The following is an 18,825-nucleotide window of genomic DNA, read 5'->3' on the forward strand; positions in this document are numbered from 1 at the left end:
GTTGCACAGCTATTTTCAGGTCTCTCCAGAGATGTTGAATATGGTTGAAGTCTGGGCTCTGGCTGGGCCAATCAAGGACATTCAAAGACGTATCCCGAAGCCACTCCTGCGTTGTCTTGGCTGTGTGCTTAGGGTTGTTGTCCTTTTGGAAGGTGAACCTTCGCCCCAGTCTGAGGTCCTGAGCGCTCTGGAGCTTCACCGTAGGGATGGTGCCAGGTTTCCTCCAGATGTGACGCTTGGCATTCAGGCCAAAGAGTTCAAACATGGTTTCATCAGACCAGAGATTCTTGTTTCTCACAGTCTGAGAGTCTTTAGGTGCCTTTTGGTAAATGCCAAGCGGGCTGTCATGTGCCTTTTACTGAGGAGTCATTTCCATCTGGCCACTCTACCATAAAGGCCTGATTGGTGGAGTGCTGCAGAGATGGTTGTCCTTCTGGAAGGTTCTCCCATCTCCACAGAAGAACTCTAGAGCTCTGTCAGAGTGACCATCAGGTTCTTGATCACCTCCCTGTCAAGGCCCTTCTCCCCCGATTGCTCAGTTTGGCCGGGCGGCCAGCTCTAGGAAGAGTCTAGGTGGTTCTAACCTTCTTCCAATTAAGAATGATCGAGGCCACTGTGTTCTTGGGGACCTTCAATGCTGCAGACATTTTTGGTACCCTTCCCCAGATCTGTGCCTCGACACAATCCTGTCTCTGAGCTCTACGGACAATTCCTTCGACATCATGGCTTGGTTTTTGCTCTGACATGCACGACCAACTGTGAGACCTTACATAGACAAGTGTGTGCCTTTCCAAATCATGTCCAATCAATTGAATTTACCACAGGTGGATTCCAATCAAGTTGTAGAAACATCTCAAGGATGATCAATGGAAACAGGATGCACCTGAGCTCAATTTTAAGTCTCATAGCAAAGGGGCTGAATACTTATGTAAATAAGATATTTCTGTTTTTTGTTTTTTATACATTTGCAAACATTTCTAAAAACCTGTTTTCATTTTGTCATTATGGGGTATTGTGTGTACATTGATGATGATTTTTATTTATATTTAATCAATTTTAGAATAAGGCTAACTTACATTTTTTTGAAAAAGTCAAGGGGTCTGAATACTTTCCAAAGGCACTGTATTTAATAGCAATTAACACGTAGGAGTAACAGACAGACAGCGTGATAACAGACGAGCACAAGGTGAATAAGCAAAGACAGTGACAGAGACAGACAGACAGACATTGTCAGCAGAGAAGATGCAGAGACAGACTGCACAACAGGAAGGCAACAGAGACGCTGTTCGTGGTAAGTTGTATCGCCAGTGGTGCTTTTACATGTTGTATTTGTCTTAAACATGAGCTGGTTAAAAAATGAGTGTTTCACCGTCACTGGTACAGTACAAGTTGAGAAACGCTGTACTATAGTTGCCTATGTTGTGTCAGTAGCATTACAGTCTTGTGTGAGGGGGGTGTACCTGCACGATTGTACCTGCTCATTAAAACCGAAAAATAGGAACAAGTTCAGTAATTGGCATAAGGTCAATTTGAGGTCTACCGTTTTTTAGTTCCTATTGTTAGCAGGGATATGAATTTACAGATAGTGCGACATTAGATTCAAGAGGCACTATCATTCCCATTCATTGAGGACGAGATCTTTTTTACCTTTACTAAACTAGGCAAGTCAGTAAAGAACAAATTCTTACTTACAATGACAGCCTAGGAACAGTGGGTTAACTGCCTTGTTCAGGGGAAGAACACAGATTTTTACCTTATCAGCTCGGGGATTCGATCTTGCGGCTTTTTGGTTACTTGCCTAATGCTCTAACCACTAGGCTACCCGCCGCACTAAAAACCTCTAGCATGTTGATACAAATCTATCAGGAGCATGAATAAAGTTTCAGGGATTTTTTTTTTTAAAGGAAAGAATATTACTCTGTGTATAGTTGCCAAATGAAATGTGCTTTTGCAAGAGCCTGTGGGGACCAAAAGTTTTATATGGACTGGTCAAATATTATTATTAATATTTAGTCATATTTAGTGAGATTTATATTTTCCACAAATGTTGTGATAAGCCTAATTTGTATTTCGGCTACTATATCATTTGGATTGGTATGTCATTGATATGCAATCTTGCCCATTTTAGATGTAGCATGCATTGACCTAAATAATAATATAAATTATCCATTGATTCAGGCTAGCTATATAGCTTCAAAATATGATGTTTATCTCATGGAATCATTGCGTTCATACTTACGTCTAAGCATTTACCCCGGTTGTCAATGTAAAATATCCGGTTGACCTTTATAATTAGCCGCTTTCATTTCGCGAACTTCACGAGCAAACTGAGTGGATGGCTGGACCGCACACTGGACAGGAGTTTCAGTGAAGGAACGAGAAACAAGGGCATATCGGAAAGGATCCTCTAAACACATTGTTGGCCTGTCTAGAGAGCGATTTTGGGAATGTTTTCCTTGTCAACAACAGTCCAACCACAGGTATAAAAAAATTTTTTTTTAAAAGTAGCTAGCTAGCTTACTTCAATGTGTCAGCTAGCTAGCCATTAACAGTAGTGAAGTGTTGTTTACCAGTTAACGTTACAGTAAATAGCTAGCCATAGTTATGCTAAGTTAATCTTAGCTAGCTGTCAATCTTTTCTTCGCAAGTAGTGATGTCTATGTAACGGTGGGTAGTGCTGTTGAACCCAAAATATAGTTATTGTGCAGTTTGAGGGATATCTTGTACATTTCAAAAGGTTTTAAAATATACTTTCACCTGCCCACGGCCGTTGCTAGCTTGATGAGTTAACGTTATCTAGCTAATGTGTGTTACTGCACAAAACTCGATGTTAAAAAACTGCGTCAGTTAGTGTGGCACTAACGTTACCCAGGGTTTAATGCTCTCCTTGGGTAGTTGCAGCAATCTAGCTAATTCTCACAGCTAAATTGGCTATTTTAACGTTACGTCAAGCCAACTGCTGGCTAACGTTACTTCACAACTGAGAAGAAACTCCTGAAATGTAGCTAGCTAGTTTATTACGGAATGTCAGGTGGACAGCATGCTACATTGCAGCGAGGTCTGGACCCGACATGGATCAAGATGGAGAAGCAGCCAGGGGTCTGCAGAATAGTATCCCAGGAGCCTTTATTTTAGTGCAGTAGTGCTGTAGGGGAGGCTATAGCTAGCTGGCTGAACTTGATTTGTGAAATGTAGCTAGACAGTTGTTGGTTTTGCGGCACATGTGCAGTCTGTTCTGATCCTCATGAGTAGACAGACTGTCACCTAGAGGGCTGCTGGTGTCAAATCCCAGGTACAGTCTCCTGCTGGTGTGCCCTTGAGCAAAGTATTTTACTCATACACAGCTCCAGGGGCGGCTGGATGAGGTGATATTAGCCAACTGACCACAATCTGATTTTCAAACATGTTTGATACACTCGAAAGCCATGTACTGAATAAGAACAGAAGAATGGACCTTTTTGCTTTTTATTGAGATTTAAAAACCATCAAATGTAATACGTCTGACATTTTACTGCAGTAAACTTACACAAATTAGTCACTGAAAACAACTCATTCATACTACCCTCAGACATTAAAATATCACTGACAGACGATAACATGATTATAGAACATTTTGACTAGAATGTGAAGACTCAATTGAGAGAGACTAACCTAGAAAAATCTCACACAAGCTGCCCCGTTTGAAATGTTACTCCTCTGGGTCCAGTTTTCCAAAAGCATTTCAAGGCTACGTTCATGAGAACCATAGGATCCTATGGCTCTAACTATGAACTTAGCCGTAAGATGCTTTTGGGAAACTGGGCCCAGGTTCTATCAAAAAGTAGGTTTTTGACTAACAGCCAACAAAATACAGTAGTCTAAATCCTAAAGATCTGAGTAATATTGATAAGAAAACTACAAGGATAATATTAGTGAACAAAACCCTCAAAGAAGTGAATATCTGTATGTCTTAATGGATACATTTTTAGGGATGTTGAATTGAAAGTTGCACAGTCCAGATAACAATAACCATTTTAACCCCATAAAAAGGGGAATGCAATATCTACACTGAACAAAAAATAAAAATTCAACAAGAGGTACAGTTCATATAAGGAAATTAGTCAATTGAAATAAATGAATTAGACCTTTTTTATCTATGGATTTCACATGACTAGGAATAGAAATGCATCTTTTGGCCACAGATACCTTTAAAAAAAAAAAAAAGCAGGGGTGTGGCTCAGAACCAGTCAGTATTTGTCTCATGCAGCGTGACATCTCCTTCGTATAGAGTTGATCAGGCTGTTGATTGTGGCCTGTGGAATGTTGTCCCACTCCTCTTCAATGGCTGTGTGAAGTTGCTGGATATTGGCGGGACCTGGAACATGCTGTTGATCCAGAGGATCCCAAATGTGCTCAATGGGTGACATGTCTGGTGAGTATGCCGGCCATGGAATAACTGGTACAGTTACAGCTTCCAGGAATTGTGTACAGTTCTTTGCGACTTGGGGCTGTGCATTTTCATGCTGAAACATGAGGTGATGGCGGCAGATAAATGGCACGACAATGGGCCTCAGGTTGTTGTCACACTATCTCTGTGCATTCAAATTACCATCGATAAAATTAAATTGTGGCAATAGCTCTGGTGAACATTGCTGCAGTCAACATGCCAATTGCACACAACTTGTGTGACACAACCGCACATTTTAGTGGCCTTTTGTCCCGAGCACAAGGTGCACCTGTGTAATGATCATGCTGTTTAATCAGCTTCTTGATATGGCACACCTGTCTGGTGGATGAATTCATCTTAGCAAAGGAGAAATGCTCACTAACAGGAATGTAAACACACCTTTTGCACAATTTGAGTTGCTTTTTATGCGTATTTAAAATGTCTGGGATCTTTTATTTCAGCTCATGAAACATGGGAGCAACACTTTACATGCTGCGTTTTTTTTCTGTGTATGTTCATGACAGTGATCACCCTAATAGGCCACCCTCATCTGATCATGTAGTTTTCTATCAAAAATTAGGCTATATTGGCACACACATCTTTACAAACTAGATAAAGGGGTACCGTCGCTGGCTGGGCTGTCGCCAAACATCATCCTGCTTATGGCACCGATAAAGCTATTACAGTCACTGGGGGTAACTGGCTTCTTGGTGACTTCTCTATATTCTTCCCTGTTTCATTTTCTTCATCCACCCTCCCCGTTTCATCTTCCTGATCACTTTCTTCCACTGGTGGAAATCCTGCTTCCTCTGTTTTTTCTTTGGACTGAAAGTAGCATTTGACTGGAGCACTGTTGGCCTTATCCTGCTCTGCCTTCCTCTTAACTTTGTTTGCTGCACCAGGGGGACGGCCCCTTTTCCGTGGGGGACCATCATAGATGGGGGACTTGGTGGCAGCCTCCGTCTTGCGTGGGCGACCTCTTCCCCTGGGTTCAGTGACTGGAGAATCCTTGCGTGGATAGATACGCGGCCTTCCGAGTGGCCTTAGTTGGCTTTCCAGTTTCTTTAGCTCTTCTTCCTCATCTGGTGTTAGTATCTTCTTTGGCCTACCCCTTTTCAATTGAACTATACTGGGCCGGCCATGCTTATCAAGGGAGAGGTCAACCACTTCTCGAGGTCGGCCTCGCAGCTGCTTGCCCGTCTCCTTCAGCATCTTGAGTTGCGTAAACACGGATCCTTTCGGCCGACCTCTCTTAGGTGTTATGGGGCTAGCCAGTAACTTGGAGACCGATCCTTTAGGCCTACCTCTATTAGGTGTTATGGGGCTACCCAGTAACTTGGAGACCGATCCTTTAGGCCTACCTCTGTTAGGTGTTATGGAGCTAGCCAGTAACTTGGAGACCGATCCTTTAGGCCTACCTCTGTTAGGTGTTATGGAGCTAGCCAGTAACTTGGAGACCGATCCTTTAGGCCTACCTCTGTTAGGTGTTATGGGGCTAGCCAGTAACTTGGAGACCGATCCTTTAGGCCTACCTCTCTTAGGTGGTATGGGGCTACCCAGTAACTTGGAGACCGATCCTTTAGGCCTACCTCTGTTAGGTGTTATGGAGCTAGCCAGTAACTTGGAGACCGATCCTTTAGGCCTACCTCTGTTAGGTGTTATGGAGCTAGCCAGTAACTTGGAGACCGATCCTTTAGGCCTACCTCTGTTAGGTGTTATGGGGCTAGCCAGTAACTTGGAGACCGATCCTTTAGGCCTACCTCTCTTAGGTGGTATGGGGCTAGCCAGTAACTTGGAGACCGATCCTTTAGGCCTACCTCTCTTAGGTGTTATGGGGCTAGCCAGTAACTTGGAGACCGATCCTTTAGGCCTACCTCTCTTAGGTGTTATGGGGCTAGCCAGTAACTTGGAGACCGATCCTTTAGGCCTACCTCTCTTAGGTGTTATGGGGCTAGCCAGTAACTTGGAGACCGATCCTTTAGGGCTAGGTGTTATGTGGCTAGCCCAGAGAAAGCTAGTGGGGTCACTGGGGGTAACTGGCTTCTTGGGGTCTTCTCTATATTCCACCTTCCACTTTTCACTTTCTTGATCCACCCTCCCGGTTTCATCTTCCTGATCACTTTCTTCCACTGGTGGAAATCCTGCTTCCTCGCTTTTTTCTTTGGAGTGGAAGGAGCGTTTGACTGGAGGTTCACTGTTGGCCTTATCCTGCTCTGCCTTCCTCTTAACTTTGTTTGCTGCACCAGGGGGACGGCCCCTTTTCCGTGGGGAACCATCATAGATGGGGGACTTGGTGGCATCCTCCGTCTTGCGTGGGCGACCTCTACCCCTGGGCTCAGTGACTGGAGAATCCTTGCGTGGATAGATACGCGGCCTTCCGAGTGGCCTTAGTTGGCTTTCCAGTTTCTTTAGCTCTTCTTCCTCATCTGGTGTTAGTATCTTCTTTGGCCTACCCCTTTTCAATTGAACTATACTGGGCCGGCCATGCTTATCAAGGGAGAGGTCAACCACTTCTCGAGGTCGGCCTCGCAGCTGCTTGCCCGTCTCCTTCAGCATCTTGAGTTGCGTAAACACGGATCCTTTCGGCCGACCTCTCTTAGGTGTTATGGGGCTATCCCCTAACTTGGAGACCGATCCTTTAGGCCTACCTCTGTTAGATGTTACGGGGCTAGCCCCTAACTTGGAGACCGATCCTTTAGGCCTACCTCTGTTAGGTGTTATGGGGCTAGCCAGTAACTTGGAGACCGATCCTTTAGGCCTACCTCTATTAGGTGTTATGGGGCTACCCAGTAACTTGGAGACCGATCCTTTAGGCCTACCTCTGTTAGGTGTTATGGGGCTACCCAGTAACTTGGAGACCGATCCTTTAGGCCTACCTCTGTTTGGTGTTATGGGGCTAGCCAGTAACTTGGAGACCGATCCTTTAGGCCTACCTCTGTTAGGTGTTATGGAGCTAGCCAGTAACTTGGAGACCGATCCTTTAGGCCTACCTCTGTTAGGTGTTATGGGGCTAGCCAGTAACTTGGAGACCGATCCTTTAGGCCTACCTCTCTTAGGTGTTATGGGGCTAGCCAGTAACTTGGAGACCGATCCTTTAGGGCTAGGTGTTATGTGGCTAGCCCAGAGAAAGCTAGTGGGGTCACTGGGGGTAACTGGCTTCTTGGGGTCTTCTCTATATTCCACCTTCCACTTTTCACTTTCTTGATCCACCCTCCCGGTTTCATCTTCCTGATCACTTTCTTCCACTGGTGGAAATCCTGCTTCCTCGCTTTTTTCTTTGGAGTGGAAGGAGCGTTTGACTGGAGGTTCACTGTTGGCCTTATCCTGCTCTGCCTTCCTCTTAACTTTGTTTGCTGCACCAGGGGGACGGCCCCTTTTCCGTGGGGGACCATCATAGATGGGGGACTTGGTGGCATCCTCCGTCTTGCGTGGGCGACCTCTTCCCCTGGGCTCAGTGACTGGAGAATCCTTGCGTGGATAGATACGCGGCCTTCCGAGTGGCCTTAGTTGGCTTTCCAGTTTCTTTAGCTCTTCTTCCTCATCTGGTGTTAGTATCTTCCTTATCGATTCAACTTTACTGGGCCGGCCACGCTTCTTTGGGGAGGGGTCAACTGGTTTTCGGGGTAGGCAAGCCGCTGCGAGGCCGATCACCTTCAGCATCTTGGTTTTCATAAACACTGATCCTTTAGGCCTACCTCTCTTAGGTGTTGAGGGGTTACAATTAGACAAAGCATTATCTGACTTGGAGACTGATCCCTTTTTGGGCGGCCTACCCCTTCCCCTTTTAGGTGTTGAGGGGTTACCATTAGACAAGGATTTATCTGACTTGAAGACTGATCCCTTTTTGGGCGGCCTACCCCTTCCCCTTTTAGGTGTTGAGGGGTTACCATTAGACAGCGATTTATCTGACTTGGAGACTGATCCCTTTTTGGGCGGCCTACCCCTTCCCCTTTTAGGTGTTGAGGGGTTACCATTAGACAAGGATTTATCTGACTTGGAGACTGATCCCTTTTTGGGCGGCCTACCCCTTCCCCTTTTAGGTGTTGAGGGGTTACTATTGGACAAGGCTTTATCTGACTCCTCTTCACTGCCAGCAACATCTACCTGCACTTCAGAATTGGTTGCCTCTTCTTCCACTTCCATTTTAATCTCCATTCCTTCTATTATTTCATCCTGGTTCAGTGCCATTCTCCGATAGACCTGTGATCTTCAGGTGCAATCCACTGTAAAAGACATTGACATGGTTACTTATAAATAAAAATATGTAAATTGCCCTGAAACGAAAGACAAATCTACCCAAAGATTTTTTTCTTCTCTGATTCCATGCAATTCTATTAGGACAGCAATAACATCAGTGATTTGAAATCGGATATCATTAAGATGGTCGACCGATACGGTTTGTGGTAAAGGCTTACCTAACCATTGTTAGGTTAAATAACTACACTTTTTATAGGGTTAGGGTTCCCACACGGCCATATTTCCATGTTACAGAGCTTGTTTGCAGAAAACAGGCAGACGTGTACCTGTGCTAATTGGCTATCTACGTCTCCGAACACCTGTGTGTAAATGGAAGACTGATGCCACAATCGTGTTGTCACTGAAAAATGTGTTAAGTGTACAGTAACTGTATATTTAGCATTTGATTATTTTGTGGTATGAAAATAGAGGGCTTTATTTCTAGAACCGTACCGCAATTGAGAATCGATTCACGTTTAGATGGGAGTATTTGGTTGTTTTGGCTGCCAGAGCTAATTTGCCTCTAAACAGAACATGTAAGGTGTTTGGACCATAAGGTGTAATGTTCAGGGTGGACTCAGCTCCCCCGAATGCAACAAAAGTCGAACTTGAGGGGGCTCTAAATAATGCTAATTTTAACCATTCTACTTGTTTAAAATACAGTGGTAAATGTTTTAGTTGTAAATATGGAGAGGGGGGGAAACTGGTTTTAAACCATTTTATATCCACGTGGCTGCACAAAGTCTTCCTGTCCATGAATGGTACTGTAGAATTCTATCGCTGGCTAGAAAGCGGCACTGTCCACTTGGCGCTGAATTTCGGCTGAGCTCCTTTTAAAAACGCATAGATTTTCCTTTATACTTCCTAATTTGCCATGTTTGTTTGATTTAAAAAAAAGTATATTCCAATGCATTAGATTAATCCGTTGAATCATCATTGTTTGCTTTTGTCAGTCAGCTGTTTTAGAGCACTCCATTGCTTTATTCAGGTGCTCCATGGATATTAATGTTCAGAAATAGATATCTAGACAACTAGACTCCCAACGCTCATCCAATCCATTTAACAAGTATATGTTAATGACAGTAGGCCTATAGTAGGTGACTCTTTCTGTTAGAACCATTCGATTTTGTAATGGCATGGGCCTTCATTATTTTGGATGATGAAATGTTACATGGGTATAGTTACACAGTGCACTTTCCGAGATCTCCAAGATCCAGAATTTGTACAGGGTTTAAGTTCAGTTAAATGCTTAATAATGACATAACACTCATTAATGTAAGGAAACAAAGGCAGCATTCAATGAATGAATTATGGACAACTTATGAACTAGGGTGTAAACTTGTTTTTATTCAACTGTTGTAGGCCTTTTATATTGAATGTAGGCTACCGGTTTGTGTAAAATTGTCTACTCTGAGGGTAGGCAGTGGGTGTAGGACTAGTGGAGGGTAAACTCCATTTACCCGCCTTTTTCAGAAAAATGCATTGAAAGTATAGGGAGTGTTACTTTTCCCCCCCACCACGACCAGTATTCAGTTTACCCACCAATGTTCCCTCATTTTTTCCGGCACTGAGCAAATTTCAGGTCTGCTGAGAGCAAACCTGAACATTGAAAATTCTGCACATTTTACTGTGAACAACTGAGGTTGTACCCGCGTTAAGTTACAACTAACAGTGGCCAAGTAGGCTACTGTGGCTATTTGATCGTAATGTAGGCCTACCATCAAAAACAATGGAGAAAAATGCATCCCATAACATTTTAACATAGAAGAGCTATTTATCATTCAGCCTACAGTAGCAGCCAATGTGTGGTGTTCAATGAGGCCTACATTACATGAGACTGAAATTAACAGAAAAAAAATATGCAGGGCTTGACATTAATCCTTCAGACAAGGAGGTGACTGAAAATGTTGTTAAGATGCAAGGAACCACTTTACATATTAAAATGCATTTAGTATTCCTATACCATTAGAGAATCAGACAAATTATGCTACCCTCTGTCTATTGGCTACTTATTCAAGCATGTCTCAAAATTCAAAACTGCCCCTTTTAAGACAAAAAAGTATTTTATCTGACTCGATTTTTCAAAGATGTCTTAATGTATAGGTTTTGTGCACTTGTAAGAAGCAATCACTGCCCTATTGCTGACTACAAATGATCGTTAACTGCTGTAAACCCAGTCCAGTTCAATGCAAATGGCACAGACCCATATGGCTATGGTCTATTTGCAAATAGGCCTACTGCAGCTCTGGTTGTTTGTGCCGCACCAGTCTACGGGCTAGTCGTGCATAGCAATGCAATAGAATCATACTCCAATATGTTCTGCCAACAACATCTCTTGCATAGTTTTGTTTCAGTCTGTTGCATTGAAAGTGGCTAATATTGCGTTGATTCGACAGGGAAAACTCTAGAAAAGTGGTCACCGACCTTTGAGTTAAGATCACAGAGTCAAAATGCAAGCCAAGATCTACCCCTCAGATTTTCTTTTAAACATTACTTAATGTAAGCCCATGCAACATTAACCAATTAAAAATAATACTGTATCAGGGCCTCCCGGGTCGCCCCACCAGAGACTCTGGGTTCTAGCCCAGGCTCTGTCGCAGCCGGCCGCGACCGGGAGGTCCATGGGGCGACGCACAATTGGCCTAGCGTCGTCCGGGTTAGGGAGGGTTTGGCCGGTAGGGATATCCTTGTCACCTCAACCTCCCTTACCAAAAAGGGACACATCTTATAGATGGCGAAACTCGAGTCGCACAGCATTATGTCTGCCTCATGCACAAATTCATCTTGTGAAATATATATCCTCTTAAAAAACACCCAAGCCGCTAATAATAACAGAAGCATATAAATATACTTTTCTACTCATTCATTACTGCTGCACTGCTTGTTGTAGAGCTGAATGGAAATAGGAAGAACGCAACTTGTGGCTTATAAAAGTGTTGAATACAATGTTGACAGTGCTGAGTAAGAACTTAAACATGAACTCACTCAAACAGCACACCTTTGCTGTATTCGTTGAGTCTCTAGTCATAGTTTTGAAATCCCACAGTATCAACTTTGCCTTAGCTTTCTTTTATACCTGCTACGTTACTGCAGACACTCATCTGAGCCATCCGTTTAGCCAGCGGTAGGCCTATAGTGCACCTGATTTGCTCTCTGGGCCCACCGGGAAGGCAGAGTTTGTACCTTCAGACACATTAAATGTTTAAAAATGGCAACAGTTCGCTGAATCGGGTGCACCTACCTGAAACAGCCCGAGATGAATAAAATAAGTAAATAGGAACAAGGCTTTATCGGTTGTTGTTTTTTACAGAAATGTTTGGCAATCGATTAGGAATGCATTGGAGATCGACCGCTGCTCTGAGTGAAGTTACATCTTCGTGTTTCTCTGCAGGATAATATTCGTGCGCGGCAGTCCCGGGGCTACAGTTTAGAAATTGTTACCCACTAAAAAAAAACGTTTAACCACTACGTCACCTTCTACCAGTAGGAATGTTTGACGTTCATGGTAATACACATTATAATCTAGTCTAATAAATTATCCTGGGACAGTTTCAGCCCCATTTCAGGTCGCCCGACTTTACAAGTAACAAAACAAGTAACATTTGTAAGCAAAACTGATCCATTGATGTAGACTTAAACAATATGAGCATAATCAATGTCAATCGCCGAGAAAGTCATTGGGCACACTTCTTTGTGTTTTGTAAACGGATGTCTTTCTATTCATATGAAATGGCGCGAATATACATACAATGCACTGATTTGATGCTGGGGTTATTTGAGTGGACGAACATGCAGTTAGTTTACTTTAAGTGTTTTGTTTGACAAACATTAAGACTGGTTGTGTTTATGCCATTTTCTTTTTAAATATAAAGTAATTGTTGACGTCTTTATTATTAGGCCCATGAGATCACGAATTGCACGATGTAATTCGCACTGAACATTAGCATGATAGCTAACGTTACACCATGTTGATGTTAATTATGATATCAAATGCCTTTGCATGGCATAAATGTCCACATTGTGTTATTCTACCCACACAACACACGTATTCCACAAGCAACAAAGCATTATGATGAGAAAAGGCTTATGCATAAGCCCGGTTTGCCAAACGCAAGTTTCTCCAACGTTAACGCTACTGATGTTAGCGAGCAGCTAACGTTCGCTAGCAAGACCACAGATGCAAGGGGAAACATATGTGACCGACGTTAGCAGGCTAGCCAGCTCGTAGCGTTTTTAACCTCAGTGCCGCCAGAATTGTAGGTTACACAAAAGTGTATGGTAGTAAAGCTAGCTGTAGTCAGGTTGGATAATCAATTATGCTAGCTAGCTTGCGTTAGCTAGCTGGCTACGTTTGCTAGTAACACGTTAGTTACATTAACTCCTTGATTGCAATTTTTTTTGTAACCTTTATTTAGCTCCTTGATTGCTAACGTTAGTTGAGTAAAAATACACGGCATTCATGCAATACCTTGGGAAAATCCTTCGTTTCACCACACGAAGCTCTATAAATGGTTCTCTGTCGTTGTTGTTAGCTACCACGTCTGAGGGAAAATATAGCCTAGAAAATCTTTACAACCGTATTTGAATTTGCAACCGCTTCCGGTCCACCCAAGGTTCATTGAACTAAGTGCAAATTATACATTTTTTTCCATTTCCGATTCTACTACAGACAAAAGGGGTTCGTTATCAGTATCTTTGCTGCTACTTTGTTCTTCTGTGGGGTTTCATGACGATTGCTGTGATTTTGTTCTGCTCACAGTATTTACTATAGGATACTGGCCATTATTACTTTATATGAGATATATATATACCATAATCACTGATGGGAAAAGTACCCAATTGTCTGAAATTGTCATACTTGAGTAAAAGTAATGATACCTTAATAGAAAATGACTCAAGTGAAAGTCACCCAGAAAGATACTACTTGAGAAAAGTCTAAAATTATTTGGTTTTAAATATACTTTAGTATCAAAAGTAAAAGTATACATCATTTCAAATTCCTTATATGAAGCAAACCAGAAGGCACCATTTTCAAAACTTTTTAAAAATTTACGGCTAGTCGGGGCACATTCCAACACTTTGACATAATTTACAAATTAAGCATTTGTGTTTAGTGAGCCCGCCAGATCAGAAGCTGTAGGGATGACCAGGGATGTTCTCTTGATAAGTGCAAGAATTGGACCATATTCCTGTCCTCCTAAGCCTTTGAAATGTAACAAGTACTTTTGGGTGTCAGGGAAAATGTATGGAGTAAAAAAAAAAAAAAAAATTAGGAATGTAGTGAAGTAATAGTTTTCAACAATATAAATAGTAAAGTACAGATTACAAATCTGTGACTTATGTAGTACTTTGAAGTATTTTTACTTAAGTACTTTACACCACTGACCATAATTTAAAAAAACATGTATTTTCATAAATAACTTGTCGATGCTTTCTGCTTATTCAACCTAATATGTAAGCTATGTGTCCTTACTTCTCCCTTTTTTCCTTCCTTACTTCCATCCTTACTTGTTTCCCTACTTTCCTACAATAAGATACTTTGGGAGAGTCCCACATTGTGCATGAATGTGTGTTGTGGGACACAGTTTTAAATTGGTCTTGTAGTTTCATACTAAACAGCAATTAGCGTGTTTGAGCTGATGTCTTCCTGTTGTGTGTTGCCTGGCAGGTCACTGCCCCCCTGAGTCACCTGATCAATGCCCTCCAATACCTGAAGACCGCAGTGGGCAGCAGCGCCGCTGCTAAACCTCAGCATAGAGAGCATGCCTCGGAACAGGACTTGCAGAGCACAGAGGTAAATGCACACGTACACGGCCTACAGCTTGCAGATCTGCAAAGCAGCTGGCAATACTGTTCTCTTCAACTGTCATGGGCAGCCTAGCTATATTGAAAACAAGGGGATTTCTGTGTCCATACGTGGCCATATACAGTGCTTTCGGGAAGTATTCAGACCTCTTGACTTTTCCACATTTTGTTACGTTACAGCCTTATTCTAAAATTGATAAAATATTTTTTTTTCCTCAATCGACACACAATACCCCAGAATGACGAATCGAAGCAGGTTTTTAGACATTTTTGCTAATTTATTACAAATTTAAAAAACAAATGCCTTATGTACATAAGTATTCAGACCCTTTGCTATGAGACTTGAAATTGAGCTCAGGTGCATCCTTGAGTTGTTTCTACAACTTGGAGTCCACCAGGAGTCCAATTAAATTGATTGGACATGATTTGGAAAGGCACACATCTGTCTATATAATGTCCCACAGTTGACAGTGCAGGTCAGAGCAAAAACCAAGCCATGAGGTCAAAGGAATTTTCCGTAGAGCTCCAAGACAGGATTGTGTTGAGGCACAGATCTGGGGAAGGGTACCAAAACATTCCTGCAGCATTGAAGGTCCCCAAGAACACAGTGACCTCCATCATTCTTAAATGGAAGAAATTTGGAACCACCAAGACTCTTCCAAGAACTGGCCGGCCGGCCAAACTGAGCAATCGGGGGAGAAGGGCCTTGGTTGGGGAGGTGATCAAGAACCTGATGGTCACTCTGACAGAGCTCTAGAGTTCTTCTGGTGGAGTGCTGCAGAGATGGTTGTCCTTCTGGAAGGTTCTCCCATCTCCACAATCAGGTCTTTATGGTAGAGTGACCAGATGGAATCCACACCTCAGTAAAAGGCACATGACAGCCCCCTTGGAGTTTGCCAAAAAGCACCTGAAGACTCTCAGACGATGAGAAACAAGATTCTCTGGTCTGATGAAACCCAGATTGAACTCTTTGGCATGAATGCCAAGCGTCACATCTGGAGGAAACCTGGCACCATCCCTACAGTGAAGCTTGGTGGCATCATGCTGTGGGGATGTTTTTCAGGGACTGGGAGACTAGTCAGGATCGAGGGAAAGATGAACGGAGCAAAGTACAGAGATCTTTGATGCAAACCTGCTCCAGAGCACTCAAACTTGGGCGAAGGAAACTCCCCAAATACAGGTGTGCCAAGCTTGTAGCTTCATACCCAAGAAGACTTGAGGCTGTAATCGCTGCCAAAGGTGCTTTAACAAGGTACTGAGTGAAGGGTCTGAATACTTACATAGATGTGATATTTCAGTGTTTTTTATTTGTAGTAAATTTGCTAAAATTTCTAAACCTGTTTTTGCTTTGTCATTATGGGGTATTGTGTGTAGATTGATGGGGGGGGGGAACTGTTTAATCCATTTTCGAATAAGGCTGTAACGTAACAAAATGTGTTAAATCAAGGGGTCCGAATGCACTGTGTCTGTAACCTTTGAAATGTTTGAATCCTTTTAAAATGTAATATAATTTGTGGATTCAAATAAAGCATTTTAAAGTGTGTTCCTGTATTTTATATATACCAGTACTATATTGTTATCCTTTTGTATATATATTTTTTTGACCTTTTATTTAACTTGGCAGGTCAGTTAAGAACAAATTCTTATTTTCAATGACGGCCTAGGAACAGTGGGTTAACTGCCTTGTTCAGGGGTAGAACGACAGATTTTTACATTGTCAACTCGGGGATTTGATCTTGCAACCGTTCAGTTACTAGTCCAACACTCTAACCACTAGGCTACCTGCCGTGTGTGTGTGTGTGTGTGTGTGTGTGTGTGTGTGTGTGTGTGTGTGTGTGTGTGTGTGTGTGTGTGTGTGTGTGTGTGTGTGTGTGTGTGTGTGTGTGTGTGTGTGTGTGTGTGTGTGTGTGTGTGTGTGTGTGTGTGTGTGTGTGTGTGTGTGTGTGTGTGTGTGTGTGTGTGTGTGTGCCTGTACTTTATATATACCAGTACTATACTGGTACCCTGTATGTGTGTATATAGCCAAGTTATCATGTGGATTTATTCCTTGTTATTATTTTTCTTCTATTATTTCAACAAACAAAAAACATCTCTACATTGTTGGAAAGGACTCATAAGTAAGCATTTCACGGTTAGTCTACACCTGTTGTTTATGAAGCATGTGACAAATAACATTTGATTTGTATGCGTAGCCCACGTGGAGCCTGAGGGACCTGGGCCTGTCTGACCTGGGCGTGGGGCAGCTGGACAAGCTTATAAACTCTATATTACCACGTCTGAGTCAACAGGGGGCGCTGTCCTCATCCAGCCCCAGCCAACAGGCCTGGAGGACCTCTCACCTCTCCTCACATTCCTTCTTCCACAACAAGCATGGTGAGGCGAAGGACACGTCTACAGTTGAAGTCGGAAGTTTACATACACTTTGGTTGGAGTCATTAAATCTCGTTTTTCAACCACTCCGCAAATTTCTTGTTAACAAACTATAGTTTGGCAAGTCGGTTAGGACATCTACTTTGTGCATGACACAAGTCATTTTTCCAACAATTGTTTAGACAGATTATTTCACTTATAATTCACTGTATCACAATTCCAGTGGGTCAGAAGTTTACATACACTAAGTTGACTGTGCCTGTAACAGCTTGGAAAATTCCAGAAAATTATGTCATGGCTTTAGAAGCTTCTGATAGGCTAATTGACATAATTTGAGTCAATTGGAGGTGTACCTGTGGATGTATTTCAAGGCCTACCTTCAAACTCAGTGCCTCTTTGCTTAACATCATGGGAAAATCAAAAGAAATCAGCCAAGACCTCAGAAAATAAAAATTTAGACCTCCACAAGTCTGGTTCATCCATGGGAGCAATTTCCAAACGCCTGAAGGTACCACGTTCATCTGTACAAGCAATAGTACGCAAGTATGAACACCATGGGACCACGCAGCTGTCATACCGCTCAGGAAGGAGATGCGTTCTGTCTCTTAGAGATGAACGTACTTTGGTGGGAAAAGTGCAAATCAATCCCAGAACAACAGCAAAGGACCTTGTGAAGATGCTGGAGGAAATGGGTACAAAAGTGTCTTATCTACATAACCTGAAAGGCCGCTCAGCAAGGAAGAAGCCACTGCTCTAAAACCACCATTAAAAAAGCCAGACTACGGTTTGCAACTGCACATGGGGACAAAGATCGTACTTTTTGGAGAAATGTCCTCTGGTCTGATGAAATAGAACTGTTTGGTCATAAGGACCATTGTTATGTTTGGAGGAAAAAGGGGGATGCTTGCAAGCTGAAGAACACCATCCCAACCGTGAAGCACGGGGGTGGCAGCATTATGTTGTGGGGGTGCTTTGCTTCAGGAGGGACTAGTGCACTTCACAAAATAGATGGCTTCATGAGGGAGGAAAATTATGTGGATATATTGAAGCAACATCTCACGACATCAGTCAGGAAGTTAAAGCTTGGTCGCAAATGGGTCTTCCAAATGGACAATGACCCCAAACATACTTCCAAAGTTGTGGCAAAATGGCTTAAGGACAACAAAGTCAAGGTATTGGAGTGGCCATCACAAAGCCCTGACCTCAATCCTATAGAAAATCTGTGGGCAGAACTGACAAAGTGTGTGCGAGGAAGGAGGCCTACAAACCTGACTCAGTTAAACCAGCTCTGTCAGGAGAAATGGGCCAAAATTCACCCAATTTATTGTGGGAAGCTTGTGGAAGGCTACCTGAAACGTTTGACCCAAGTTAAGCAATTTAAAGGCAATGCTACCAAATACTAATTGAGTGTATGTAAACTTCTGACCCACTGGGAATGTGATGAAAGAAATAAAAGCTGAAATCTCTCTATTATTCTGATTATTTCAATTTTTTTTAAATAAAGTGGTGATCCTAACTGACCTAAGACAGGGAATTTTTACCAGGATTAAATGTCAGGAATTGTGAAAAACTGAGTTTAAATGTATTTGGCTATGGTGTATATAAACGTCCTACTTCAACTGTATATAGATAATGACTATAGTAACCCTACTGCTAGTCGGTGTGTTTCCCAAAAACGAAATTAATCTTGTACGAATTATGAGCTTAATGCTAAACATGATCTTTGTTTTTGGGAAACTCACCCGGTAATTGAACAATTAACTGTAACCCGATTTCAGATTTATTTGAGTTTAAATCGCCTTTTGTGTAGGGCCCATATCAAAGGGTGTGTGGGGTTTGACTGCATGTTATTACAGTATAGAATACATATGATTCGCTTATGATAAGTGTGTGTATTTTTTTGTATAGCACTGATTGATGTCTATTATAGAATTAATTTAGTATCGTATTTCTATGAACTAGTTGATTTTTGAGACACAGAATCACTA

At 42.4% G+C, this 18,825-nt stretch overlaps 2 protein-coding genes across 7 annotated transcripts in view; one reads left to right on the forward strand and one right to left on the reverse strand.

Moving 5' to 3' along the window:
- Window positions 1-2,283: 2,283 nt before the first annotated feature.
- The window catches only part of LOC139559692 (ATP-dependent zinc metalloprotease YME1L1-like), a 30,401-nt gene continuing 13,859 nt past the window's right edge, over window positions 2,284-18,825 (forward strand). For 2 of the 6 annotated variants that reach the window (XM_071375905.1, XM_071375909.1), the window contains exons 1-3: window positions 2,284-2,480; window positions 14,331-14,456; window positions 16,660-16,840. In XM_071375905.1, the coding sequence (XP_071232006.1) occupies window positions 2,448-2,480; window positions 14,331-14,456; window positions 16,660-16,840 (340 nt within the window). In that variant the 5' untranslated portion in view covers window positions 2,284-2,447. The remainder of the gene's footprint in view (window positions 2,481-14,330; window positions 14,457-16,659; window positions 16,841-18,825) is intronic. The other 4 variants (XM_071375904.1, XM_071375906.1, XM_071375907.1 and 1 more) reach the window with 2 other exon arrangements.
- LOC139559691 (serine/arginine repetitive matrix protein 2-like) lies at window positions 3,452-13,273 on the reverse strand. The gene is made up of 2 exons (XM_071375903.1): window positions 13,131-13,273; window positions 3,452-8,649 (listed from the first exon to the last, which is right to left on the reverse strand). The coding sequence occupies exon 2, from the start codon at window positions 8,612-8,614 to the stop codon at window positions 5,087-5,089; it is 3,528 nt and encodes a 1,175-aa protein (XP_071232004.1). The 5' UTR covers window positions 8,615-8,649; window positions 13,131-13,273; the 3' UTR covers window positions 3,452-5,086.

Source organism: Salvelinus alpinus, chromosome 30 (genome assembly GCF_045679555.1).
Source record: "Salvelinus alpinus chromosome 30, SLU_Salpinus.1, whole genome shotgun sequence".
In the NCBI taxonomy this organism is placed as follows: Eukaryota; Metazoa; Chordata; class Actinopteri; order Salmoniformes; family Salmonidae; genus Salvelinus; species Salvelinus alpinus.